The 13,577-nt window shown below is 35.3% G+C and overlaps 1 protein-coding gene across 1 annotated transcript in view; it reads right to left on the bottom strand.

Annotated features, from left to right (window-relative positions):
- Positions 1-13,577, bottom strand: part of CDC73 (cell division cycle 73) — a 144,337-nt gene that overhangs the window by 26,147 nt on the left and 104,613 nt on the right. The window contains exons 11-13 of the mRNA XM_004706650.2: positions 10,007-10,064; positions 4,956-4,991; positions 3,836-3,923 (exon numbers count right to left, since the gene is read on the bottom strand). Of these exons, the coding sequence (XP_004706707.1) occupies positions 3,836-3,923; positions 4,956-4,991; positions 10,007-10,064 (182 nt within the window). The remainder of the gene's footprint in view (positions 1-3,835; positions 3,924-4,955; positions 4,992-10,006; positions 10,065-13,577) is intronic.

Genomic DNA, 13,577 nt, shown 5'->3' with positions numbered 1-13,577 from the left:
CCTGGGCACATCCCAGCTCCACTACTGTAATCTTGGACTATCACACAATGCTTCTGCAAAGTGACATCTTTCAAATACTTGATGGCTTTCTGGATATGCATACCCTTGATGGCCTGGGCATTTCATGAATAGTCTTAAAATGAACCCAAAGATTTGAAGCTCTTGACTTTCATGACTATAAGAGTTTCCTGGGTCGAGTAGTGAAACATTTTGGCAGATCACCTCAGGCCACCACAGGAAGAGTGACACAGTTTTTAATGGCTGATCATTGTTGAGGTTTAATGTGATTTTGAGTTTTTTAAGTGTCAAATTTTATTTTTTTTATTGTACTTTGAGTAATGACGAATTGACACTAACTTCTACACTAAAAGATTGTTCTGAGGGGCCATCAAATCAGCTCCAACTCTTAACAACACTATGTACAGCAGAATGAAATAGTCCTGCCTTATCCTCACAATTGTTAGGCTTGAGTCCACTGTTACACCTACAGTGTCAATCCATCTCATTGAAGGTCTTGCTCTTTGTCTTTGGCCCTCTACTTGACCAAGCATGATATCCCTCTCCAGGGACTGCTCTCTCCTGATAACACACCCAAAGTATGTAAGATAAAATCCCATCATCCTCACTTCTAAGGGGCATTCTGGTTGTACTTCTACCTAGGAGCTGTTCTTCTGGCACTCACAGTATTTTCAATACTCTTTAGTAACACTATTCACATTCAGTTCTTCTCTGCTCTTCCTTATTCATACAGGTTTCACATGCATATGAGTTGACTGAAAAAATCATGGTTTTGTGTTTTTGTTCTCATTAATGAAAGAATGGAAAACAAAATATGGTAGCTACATTTTGCCAGGCCCACCTGAGTCCTCAAAGAGACATCTGTGCTCTGTAAAACTTTAAAAAGGTGTTTTCCAACAGAAATTTGCCCAATGTAATCTATCGTACGATTTGTCTATTGCTGTTCCTTGAATGTTTATTGTACTTCCAAAAACAATGAAATTCTGGACATACTAAGTGGCAAGACACTTTCATTCTCACCATTTTCAAACAAAGACTCCTAAAACATCACCTTATTATCAATAAGGTGAGTTTCAAGAGGTTGAAATTGTTACATATTTATCTACCATAACATTTTGCTTTTAGCTATTACTCAATAGGTGTTTGGTGAATAGACAAACCCAATATACAAAATAATCTCTCCCAATTCATCTATATCTTTCTCACAGTTGGGACATCAGATTGCCTTACTAGAAAAATATTAAATCACTAATGCTAAGTGTACCCTAAATTTCAAAACTGTATCTTTTTAAATATATTTTGTGATTTCATAATAAAGGTATGAGATGGTTTCAAAAAGTTGGTAGAAAATTCCATCATAGCTCCTTTCAAGCTTAGTGTACATACAAGTAGAACATGTGCATTAAGCTGGGAACAAGCTGAATGTTCTTCAACAAACTGTGGTATTATGTACAGTAGAATATTGCTTCGCTAAATGGAATAAAGAAATGAAGTCTTAAACCATACTATGACATAAATGAATCTGGAAAGCCTTGTGCACAGTGAAATAAGTCAGTCACAAAAAAAGACTAATATGATAAGAACTCAATTATATGAAATAAGAATAGGCAGTTTATTACTGGTTACAGAAAAAGAAAAGAGAGTCATTGTAAAACAGTGAGTCCTCGTTTATTGGGATAGGAAAGTTGCCAATGATCATGGGTGATGCCTTACAACCTGATTAATATAATTGATATCATTAACCATCAGAAAAATATTTAGTTGTTAAATATGTGTTATATATGAAGAGCTTAAAAAAAATCACGGGAACATAGGATTAAGACTCACAGTGGACTTTTTCCCTCTTCATTTGTAGTATGTGGTAGTATAGATCAAGACTTCATTTCTCGAGTTGATACCAAGGGCTCAAGTAGAAAGAAAATGTTTTGAAATTGATGATGGCAACATAGGTAAAAATGTGCTTGACACAATGGATGGATAGATGGATTGTTATAAGAGCTATAAGAGCTCCCAATAAAATGATTTTAAAAAAGAAAAAACAAAGATTTCATTTCTTTATAGACAAGCAGTATTTCATTGTAGTATGTCCACATTTTAATCCATTCATTCTTTGATGAACATTTGGTTTGATGACAGCTTAGTGTACAAGTTCTGTGTGCACTGCTGCTTCCAAGCATCTTGGGCAAATACCGTTATACTCATGTATAAGCCAAGTTTTTCAGCATATTTTTAACGCAGTTTTTGTGCAAAATTTGGTGCCTCGGCTAATAGTTAGGTCGGCTTATACTCGAGTATATATGGTAACTAGGAGTGGAATTGCTGGAATATGCTGGTTCTATGTTTAATTTTTGAGGAACCACTAAGCTGTTTTGCACAGTTGCTGTACCAGTTTACACTCCCATTGGCCATGGATATGATTTCTAATTTCTCCAGGTTTACTAAAATTTGTTGTATACCATGTTCAATTTCTAACTTAGTCACTATAGGAATGAAGTGGTATTTCATTGAGGTTTTGATTTGCATTTGTCAAGCAATCTATTTAAAGCTAAATGGGGAGAAAAAACATCTTACCAAATATAAGGAGGGATTCAAAGAATTTGTTTTAAAAAAAGAATAAAAATCATGGAATTTTCCTTTGAAATTTCTGGAGCCTCTTTCCTCAGGTGTAACCCACAAAATTAAGAAGCACGAACATAATATTTTTCTTTAGTCTTAATAGATGAATATGCATACTGCTTTAGACTACTAAATTAATACAAGGATTTAAACATATATTAGAAAGATACAGTTCTAAGAATGTGCATCAGATACTAGAACTATCCAGACCTCAGTGCAATGACCTAAAAAATGCTATGTAAATACACCAAATACTACTGAAATGTATAGCTAAGATAGAAAATAGTCATGCTACAAATGAAGCAAAACTAATCACTAAACACATGGCCTGAAGCTGTAATGAAAAAGTATGAAAGGGGGGTCTGCATTCTTAAGCCTTTGTTTTTATCATCCACACAAAGAAAGGGCACAATGGACCTAGAAATACCAGAACCTGGAACCTTAGAAGAGCCATGAAAATAAAAACTGAAAAAAACTTGATTTCATAGTTAAAGTATTCAAAGAATTACATTTGCCTTTGACTTGAGCTATAAAGTAGGAGATGAAAAATACTTCATAATTATTTTTCAAATAAGGGCCAATCCCAAAATCATTCTGAAGGTTGTTTGGATCTGAATTGGAATTTATACTACATTGGTGAAACAGAAATCTCCAAGTCAAGAATTTAACTTAAGCTTTGACTTTAGGCTTGTTATATTCCTACAGTACATGACAAAAGCATTTATAAAAGAAACTATGGAAGGAAAAAAAATCAAATGAAAGCCATTCATATTAACAGTCAATGTAAGAGCTGTCTTTTCATTAGGACTTTCCACAACTTTATACTGCTTCTTCCCTTAACTCTCCAGAATGAATGAACTTATACTTGTGATTATTTGTAAAACCTATGCCACAGATCTGAAATAGTGTTTCTCCATATAACCAGTAGGTGGCATAGTAGTCAGATGTTGGGCTGCTAACCAGAAAATCAATAGTTCAAAGCCACCAGGCTGTCCTCAAGAAAAAGATGAGGCTCTCTATTCCTGGAAGGATTGAGTCTTGGAAACTCACAGGGGTAGTTCTACTCTGTCCTCTAGGGTCACTAGGAGTTGAAATCAACTTGATGGCATAGAGTTTAGAGTTTTTTGGCTTTGAAATCGCATATAAAGATAATGTGACTCCTTTTTTGATTCCCCCCAAAAAACTTTAACAAATTACTTACTTCAAATCCTGTAGAAGGTCTTTTGCATTAAGCATAGTTATTAAAGAGGTGGTAGCTGCTGGAATTATGATAATTGGTGTTCGAGATCCTGTAAAGACAATTTTAAAGGTAGCAAGTATATTATTTAAAAGAATTATATTTATTTTCTCTAATAAAAATTAAAAGAATAAAATGTATGAGTTTTAATATTTTTAGTTGAAAAACATCTTAAACCTGGATGATATTAAAAATATTTAATAAACAGCATGCCTTGAGTCTTCAGTATGGATTTGGAGCCTTCAGTATGGATTACGAGCTTTCAGTATGAATTACAACTCAATGTAAGAAGACCAAAATCTTCACAACTAGACCAATAAGTAACATCATGATCAATGGAGAAAAGGTTGAAGTTGTCAAAGATTTTGTCTTACTTGGATCCACAATCAATGCTCATGGAAGCAGTAGTCAAGAGATCAAAATCATGTTGCAGTAGGTAAATCTGCTGAAAAAGACCTCTTGAGAGCAATGAAAAACAAGGATGTTACTTTGAGGACTAAGGTGCACCTGAACCAAGCCATGGTATTATTCCATTATTTCATATGTGAAAGTTGGAGAATGAATTAAGAAGACCTACGAAAAGTGATGCATCTGAATTGGGGTGCAGAAGAAGACTATTAAAGTACCAAGAACTGCTAAAAGGATAAACCAATAGTCTTCGAAAAAGTACAGCCAGCACGCTCCTCAGAGGTAAGGCTAGCAGGACTTCATCTTACAGACTTTGGACATATTGTCAGGAGAGACCAGTCCCTAAAGGACATCATGCTTGGTAAAGTGGAGGGGCAGAGAAAAAGTGGAAGGCACTCAATGAGATGGATTGACACCATGGCTAGAAGAGTGGACTCGGGCATAGGAACGATCTTAAGAATTGAACAGGATCTTGCAGTATTTCATTCTGTTGTGCATGGGGTTGTTATGGGTCAGAGCTGATCGATGGTACCTAACAACATGGTTTGAGCACTCACTTATAAAAATGGACACCACGCACAAACATGGCTGCATAAGCACGTCAGCAATGCTTTTCATCGTTATTTTCCCACATTTATGATTTAAAATAAATTTAGAAGCATATATATACCCTCACCTTTCTTCTGATTTGGGGGAGGTCTTGCTTGTGATACTGTAAAAAAAACCCAACATACATATAATTATATATATCACAATTTTGAGTACTATAAAAATCATACTCTTTATGTTAAATTTACAAAGCAAATAAGGCCTATATATTGCCTGAATTTACATATGACTTAAAAAAATGTAATTTTCTCAAACGCTTTTTCTCTTCCACAAAAAATATTGAAATTCCTTAGCATCATTCAGTAGTCCAAAGTCACAAATGGATATACTATATATAGTCCTAAGTATTGAGTCTCTATGTTCACAATTATTAAGGTCTAAGCAAAGGAAAGAACTCAAAAATAACTAAAATAATAAATATAAAAAAGCAAGGAGTAAATAAAACAAGTCTGTATAGCACAGAAGTTGCTAAACTACCTTGGGAAATAAAGAAAACGACCGGAAATGAAGATAAAAAAATATTTGTTTCCCCCACCCCAACTCTGTCATTTTACATTTTTTCGTCTGTTTATAATAGAAAAGAACATTACGGACTATGTGAGACAGGTATACATAAAGTTCTATAGCATTATCTGGACTTGGTCACATTAATAGTAATTTTTATTTTCTAATTATGTTTATATAAAATAGTCTCTATAATGGATTGGGATATTTGTTGACATTTAATAAATACTATTTATAACAAACAGCCCACTTAAAAATGAACACATTTAGGATAAACAGCGCTGCATAGTTAGTTTTCAGTATTTATAAAGGCAATGAAAGTTTACTGGTTGTCTTCTATGTAGCATATGCTGGCTACATATACGTGTGTGCGCACACGCGCGTACGTGATAGGAGATTTAAAAGACATACTTCAACACCAGTTGTTACAACACTACCATTAAAAGAAGTTACACAGCATATATACTTTTAAAATATACTTGATTGTAAAGGCAGCAAAATACTCCATTGAAACTAATATTCTGTATTCTTTTGTGTGGGTATTTTGTTGTGATAAAGTATTATACAGCTCAGTAATATGATTCCTCCAGCCAGCTAAAGAAAGAAGAGATACCCAAACACACACTGACATGCTATTTACTACCATCTCCAACCTTCTTGCAGAAAAATACTTAATTTTTCTTAAACCATTTTCAGGAATAGGGCAAGAGATTAAAGGTTACATCTGACTAGATAATTTGAGTTGGCATTTAATATGTTCTTAGCATTTGTTGGAGGGTTAAAGGGATGAAAAAGGGGGAAGGGGAGCAGACAAAAAGTAAAATGTACTTTTAGTGAGAATGATTAAAAGAAACACCAAAAGGCGCATTTGAATGACTATAGATTGAAGACAGGTCCCACAAATGTATTTTATTTTATTGACACTATCAGTAGAATTACCTTAAGGCCCAGGGAGATGATGGATAATGTTCTCTAACATAAAATGGCAATAATGGTTCTAACGTGAACCACATTCATGTATATATATAAATGGATTGTGGACTCATACTTAATTCTTGCCCCCAATTTATGAACAATTAGTTCTTATGACAAGATCTTGCTTGATAAAGAGATTACTGAAAATATCTATGCTATAACAAAGTGTGGACAAGAACCTAGCTGGTGCACCACTATTAGAAAGAACAGCATCTGGGGTCTTACAAAGTAGTCTTCAAACACGCGGCCAAATATTTAAGTAAGGTGTCAACTAACTCACAAGGAAGAAGCACACTAGCCTGTGTGAGCAAAAGATTGTAAACATAACCCAAATCTGAAAGAGGGAATAGTATCAGAGAATAAATTGTGAACACCTGGCTTGCAGAAAGCTATGGATGACGATGGAATCCAAAAACCCATTTGCAGGGTCCATAGATGAGATTAAGTCTCTGGTGAATTCCCTCTGACCATAGTCCAGGGATTTGAATAGCCTTGCTGTGGTAGTTACATAATTAGAGTTTAGCCTGTCAATCGGGATCGGGTCACAACTTGAAGACCTCCCTTGGAGGTACAATCGAGATATATAACCCTCTGGAGGTCAACCACTCTCTTTCTCTTTAACTTCCTGCTTGCTGACTAGGAGAGCTGCCAGAGCCCTGCCATGTTTACCACCAACTTTGGATCCACCACAGGTGACATTCCTGCATTTGGCATCATTGTATGCGATTGTGTGAGTCTGAAGAGTGACTTATAAACTAGTATCAGACTTATGGACTTGAGTTGGACTGGGCTAGGATCCTTTCTTGACAGATTACTTCTTGACATAAAAGCACTTCCTTACACATGTATGAGTGTCATCAGATTTGTTTCTCTAGTCAATCTGGCCTAACACACTTGCTATTCAGTAGAGTGTATTGGAAAGTGGATTTTGCAGGTGCAGTTAGGATAAAAATTAACATTTATCACTTGATCTCATTTTTACCTATTTTAAATCTGCTCTACTTTATATTTCTTGCTTTATCACTGAAGATCTTCTGTTTAGCTTTGTTTTTGTTTTGTATGTTTTTCTGTACATGAAATGCAGGATGGGTAAAGACAGAGATACTAAAGGGGTTAATGGTTTCTTGTGGTAAAGGAGCCTAGTGACGCAGTGGTTACAAGTTGGGCTGTTATCAATAAGGTCAGCAGTTTGAAACCACCAGTGGTTCTGTGGGGGAAAGAAAGTGTTTTGGTCTTGAAAACCCACAGGGGCAGTTCCACCCTGTGCTATAGGATTGCTATGAGTCAGCATTGACTCCATGGCAGTGAGTTGGGGTTTGGTTTGAAGGTAGGGGGTATGGCGAGGGAGGCTGGAGGAAAATGGGGAGCAAATAAAATGAGTAAAACAAGGAAGAAATGTCCTAAAATTGTAGTGATAACTGTACAACTCTCTGTAATATGGTTGAACCACTGAATTTTATGGTATGTAAATATGCCAATAAAACTGGATAACTGGTTTTTAAAATTGGGGCAAGAAAATAAGGCATATAAAACACATATTAAAGTTTACAGAGATTTATTAAAAAATAACCAAAACAGACTATAACCAGGTTCCTTGTGAGTGAAAGAAGGCCTGCTACAGCAGTGGGTAAACACTCCACTGCTAACCAAAAGTTCAGTTGTTCAAACCTGCCAACCAGATGTCAAATGCTGTGACCATCCAACGCGACAACTATTTACAGCTTTGAAAATCCTTTGCATCCATTCTACTCTGTCCTATAGGGTCACTGGAAGAAAGAATCAACTCAAAAATCTATGGGTTTTGTTTGCTTTGGTTTGAGTTAAACGAAGGCCAAGATGAGACCACTGTTTAAGAAGAATGTGTTAATAAACTTGATTTAACACACACAGAGTGGGGGTAATAACTTTTGTGTGAAACAGAGTAATTAAAAATAAGAGTGAATATTCAAATCTAATCTATATCTATTTTACCATTTGAGATGATAGTATCTGTTCCTATAAATATTCATAGTCTCAAACTCTGTACTATATGGTCACTATGAGTAAGAATCAACGACGTGAAAATGGGTCAGTTTGGTCCTATTACCCTGGCAAGTTGATTAACCAGTCAATCCCAGTTTCCTGGGCTGTAAAAAGAGAAGTAAGTTTCTACACCTTGATATTGCTGTGTTTAAAAAAAAACAAAAACAGATGCATACTAGCCCAGTGACCCCTGCAGCTACCATCAGAGCTTCTGTTTCTACTACCACCATCACTACTTATGTAAATGATTTGTTTCCAATATACACGGTAGGAATACATTAGAAGAAAATGGATCAGGTTATATAGGACTTCAAATTATATTTTCCATTCAAAATACATAGAGTCTAGGTGCATAGGATCCCACTACTTGTAAATACAAATAAAACAAATAATTCTTGTTTTCAGATAGCTTTCATACAAAACAAAAGACTGCAAGCAAATTAGTAAATAAATGAAGCTATTTGAATGTATAATATTATAATGCGCTGAGAAGAGTATTCTTTAGATAAGATTCTAGGAAATGCCTCTCAAAAGGAGAATTTAAGCTGAGATCTGAAGGATGAAAAGGCTCCAAGTCCCAAAGAGTACGTGGACAGAGTGCTGATAGTGGGGGAATGCAGGCAAATGTCAATTTAGGAAAGAACCTCCTTGTACTTATGGAATTGACACGAAGCAAATGTTTGAGCAGGGTGAAGAAAGGGAAGAGGAGCAGTAGATGAGAGTAAAAACATAAACGGGAAACAATTCTCATGGGGCCTTTGAACAATGATCAGTTTGTTGAATGCCAGTAATAAGCTTTGAAATGTTCACAACAGAAAATGCCAGGATTTAATTTTCACATCATACTGAACAATGTATAAAGAAAAGAGGGAAAGGGGGGTTACCCAGAATGAATACAGTGTTGATCCCTACAAAAAACTTAAGATACAAGAAAGGGGGTGGGATTTAAAAAATAACTTTAGTACTATGTTTGCAAAAGATTTATTTTAAAGCATGATTACAGGCTATGATGGGTTCACTAACTGATACCTGAAGTTATGATGCTGTGTGCTTCTGTAGGAAAATAATCACATACAGAAGTAGTAACAGAGCTGGAACGGGGAATAGGTAAAGAGATACATATTCAAGCCTCTAAAATATTTCTCTGAAATAAAGCCAACTTCTTAAATAAGTTCTTTAGCTTTTCAACTATATCAATATCCAAGAAAATGGTATTACTTTATAAGTCATTGGTCAAAAGCACGATGTTATATAATCTACTTTACCAATGACTTTTGAATCCAATTTGGGAAAGTATTATTTAAGAATAAGGTACTATTGAAGTCTAGTTAAACTATTTAAATACACAATGAAAATATAAATTCAACATTTTTACTTCAACTGCTTATGTTTTTCTGATACAATTCTAAGGATTGATAATGTTAACTGAGGTGCAGTGAGCATTTTATATATACATTATCACAATTCTGAAATCAGTCTTATAACACAGTCAATTTTAAGAAAACTAAACTTTTCATGCATTTTAATTAAAATTTTACTTTCTTCAAGCATTAAGCATACCAAAAAATTCACTGCAGGGCTCATTTGCAAAATACATCCAATGCTGTATCTTTTTACCTGGTCTCGGTACTGGTTGTGCTGCAGGAGTCTGTGTCTTGCGAGCAGAAGCACCCTCCTTTAAAAGAACAAAAATTGACAACATCAAAGTGTTTTACACATAATTAAACAGTTCGATTACCGTGGAAAAAATGTATCACTTTGTCTCTCATTCAGTCACTCCGTGGACTGTGTAATGGCATTAAACTTTGAAAATTAAAACTTGTCTTTTATGCTCTTAGTCATGAAGTAATATTGAAATCATTATATTGAAGTTGTTACCACAGAGTAGTTACTAGAAGCATGTACCAATTTTCAAGTATTTAACTATCTACTTAATTGTTCACAATTCCAATATTTTACTTTTCTTAATATCACATCAGCATTTTTCCTGTAAGCAGTTTCAAAATGAGTGAATGAAACAAACTCATGTTAGAAAAGCATAAACAATTTTACTTTGAAGTACATAAAAAAGAAAATAAAACATTTCAAATAATGAAATGTTTTTAAAATATTCAGGAAAAATATTGTTTATAAAAATGAGGTTTGTTAAATGTGATGTAAGGCAAATGGGAATATTATATAAAGTAACCTTAATTTTTGAGCATGTAATATGTACAAGAACATTTAATAAGTGCTAAATTACAACTCATGAGTAAACGTGTCTGACGTGATTTATTTAAAAAGCAATCTGTCTTTAGTGCAACAGTGTCACTACTATTCACATTAACCTTTCTTTTTTTTTTTTTTTAAACATTTTATTAGGGGCTCATACAACTGTTATCCCAATCCATACACACATCAATTGTATAAAGCGCATTTGTACATCGTTTCTTAAAACATTTTCTCTCCATTTAAACCCCCGACATTAGGTCCTCATTTTTCCCCTCCCTCCCCGCTCCCCCCTCCCTCATGAGCCCTTGATAGTTTATAAATGGGTATTTTGTCATATCTTGCCCTCTCCGACGTCTCCCTTCATCCACTTTTCGGTTGTCTGTCCCCCAGGGAGGAGGTCACACACAGTTCCATGTAATCGGTTCCCTCTTTCCTACCCATTCTCCCTTTACCCTCCCTGTTTTGCCACTCACACCACTGGTCCTATAGGGCTCATCCGTCCTGGATTCCCTATATTTTCAGTTCCTATCTGTACCAGTGTACCTCCTCTGGTCTAGCCAGACTTGCAAGATCGAATTCGAGTTATGGTAGTGGGAGCGGGGAGGAAACATTTAGGAACTAGAGGAAAGTTGTATTTCTCATCGTTGTTACATCGCACCCTGACTGGCTCATCTCCTCCCCGAGACCCCTCTGCAAGGGGATCTCCAGTGGCCTACTAATGGGCTTTGGATCTCCACTCCGCACTCCCCCCATCATTCACTATGGTAATCACATTAACCTTTCATAAAATATTTTCTTTATAGAATGATGCAAATATAAGCTTCTTCTTTATATTGAGTTCAAGAAATTCGCCACCGCCCACCCCAATTTTATTGGGAGCTCTTACAGATATCCTAACAATCCATAGTTCAATTAGATCAAGCATAATTGTACAATTGCTGCCATGAACATTTTCTTTCATCATATATATATACACACACATATATATATATATCCATCTACATATTTTTACACCTTCCAATGTATCCATTCACCTACAATTCTGTTATTTCTTCCCTTTGAGCTGGGTTTATAAAGCCATCATTGCTATCGATCCCTCTTTCCTCCTACTTCCTTTCCCGTACCCTCAGGGAATTCATTACTCCCATTTCTATTTCTGAAGGGTTTATCTATCTTGGATTTCATGCATTGAATGACCTTAACTATACAAATGAACTTACACAGGTCTCAAAAGAGGTAAAACTAAGACCATAATAGTAAGGGGAGGAAATATTAAAGAACTAGAGGATAGTTATGTGTTTCATCAATGCTCTATTACATCCTGGATATATATAATCCCTCCTGTGTGGCCTCTCTGGGAAGGACTGCCCAATTGCCTTACTGGTGGGCTTTGGGTCTCCACTCTGTCTACATTTCTTCACGTCAATTAGATTGCTTATTTTTGAATTTCTGATACCTATTACCATCAAGGCCTCATGATCACACCGCCTGGTGAGCTTCTTCCAGGTGGGCTTTGTTGTTTCCCTGCTGGATGGCCGCTTGTTCAACTACAAGCCTTTAAGACCCCCAAATGCAAAATCTTATAATAACCAGGCACCATCAGTGTTCTTCACATTTGCTTACGCATCCATTTTGTCTTTGGCAATTGTGTCAGGAAGGTTGGTATTATACATTGTCACATTACTATAACAAACCATTCTTGTACTGAGGTAAGATATAAGTAGAGGCCCAAAGTCTATCTGCCTCCTTGTTGTATTTACATATATGCACATGTATAAACAAATACACCTATAATTATATAATTATAAATTTACACATTTATATATCTATATTTACACCTATAATTTTTACCTTATTCTTTCCCCTTTTTCTTTTCTCCTGCCCCACTATGATGTTTACCTTTCAATAATATATTTCAATTGATCAAACACAATCAGAAACACTACACCCACCTCACAGTCCATTTTAGATCCCATTGTTATTCCCTTTCCTGACGTTATTTGCCCATTAACCCCGACCCGCCATCTCCTCCTCTCCCATGCCCCCACCCAAAACCGTCTGTCCCACTGCTGTCTCCTTGGGATTGCTTAGCCTGCCTATTTTACATAAGTAAGAAACTAAGGGGGGGGGGGGAGAGAGACCATAAAAATAGTTCCAAGTTTGTTGTCCTGACCCAGAGTAGATGAATAAAATAATGAACAGGCCCAGTTATAATCCACTACTCCAATCCCCTTTTCTTTCAGGGGAGATTTCATTCTAACAAGAAGGGAATCTAACAAATATCAGAAGAATTTCACATATTCATAATAATGAAAATTTGTACTAGGATCACAAATTTTCCAAAGCAGTACTTCTAAATAATGTTTATTTGTCATACTACATTCTCTTCAAAATTTGAATTTTTACATGGTAGTATAACCCACATCTTACTCATTTTTAAATAAATGACTGTAATAATTGGTTCAAAGAAAAATGTTTTACACTTTCAATACAGTGATATTCCCTGTAGTTCAGTAGAATTCCAGGGGGGAAAAAACATTTTTATTGGAACAAATAATAGTAGCAACAACTAACAAAATCTCTTTGAAATTAAAAAAAATTATGATAAAGTAGCAGATTATCTTTATCTATTTTTGCTAGTGTGCTTGGTAATCTATTGGTACATTTAAAATCTTAGTCACTCTGAGTGAGTTTCATAAATGTGTTTGTTCTGTTTGTAATAATTTTCCAAGTATATGATTTAGTGATCTTTCTCCAAGTAATACTAAATTTAAATAAAAGTTCAAATTTAAAAGGTGAGTTACTATCTAGATGGACAACATATTATACATTCAATACCATTATGCTATATTACATTTTCTGATTATACTTGTCTCTAAATGCACATCAGATGCTCACCTTCCCGACACAACCGCTGAAGACAAAGTGGGTGAATAAGCAAATGTGGTGAAGAAAGCTGATGGTGCCCGGCTATCAA

The sequence above is a fragment of the Echinops telfairi genome, unplaced genomic scaffold, assembly GCF_000313985.2.
Source record: "Echinops telfairi isolate 266 unplaced genomic scaffold, ASM31398v2 ScPeMD7_7424;HRSCAF=8462, whole genome shotgun sequence".
NCBI lineage: Eukaryota > Metazoa > Chordata > Mammalia > Afrosoricida > Tenrecidae > Echinops > Echinops telfairi.
This window is presented reverse-complemented; position numbering and strand designations above follow the sequence as displayed.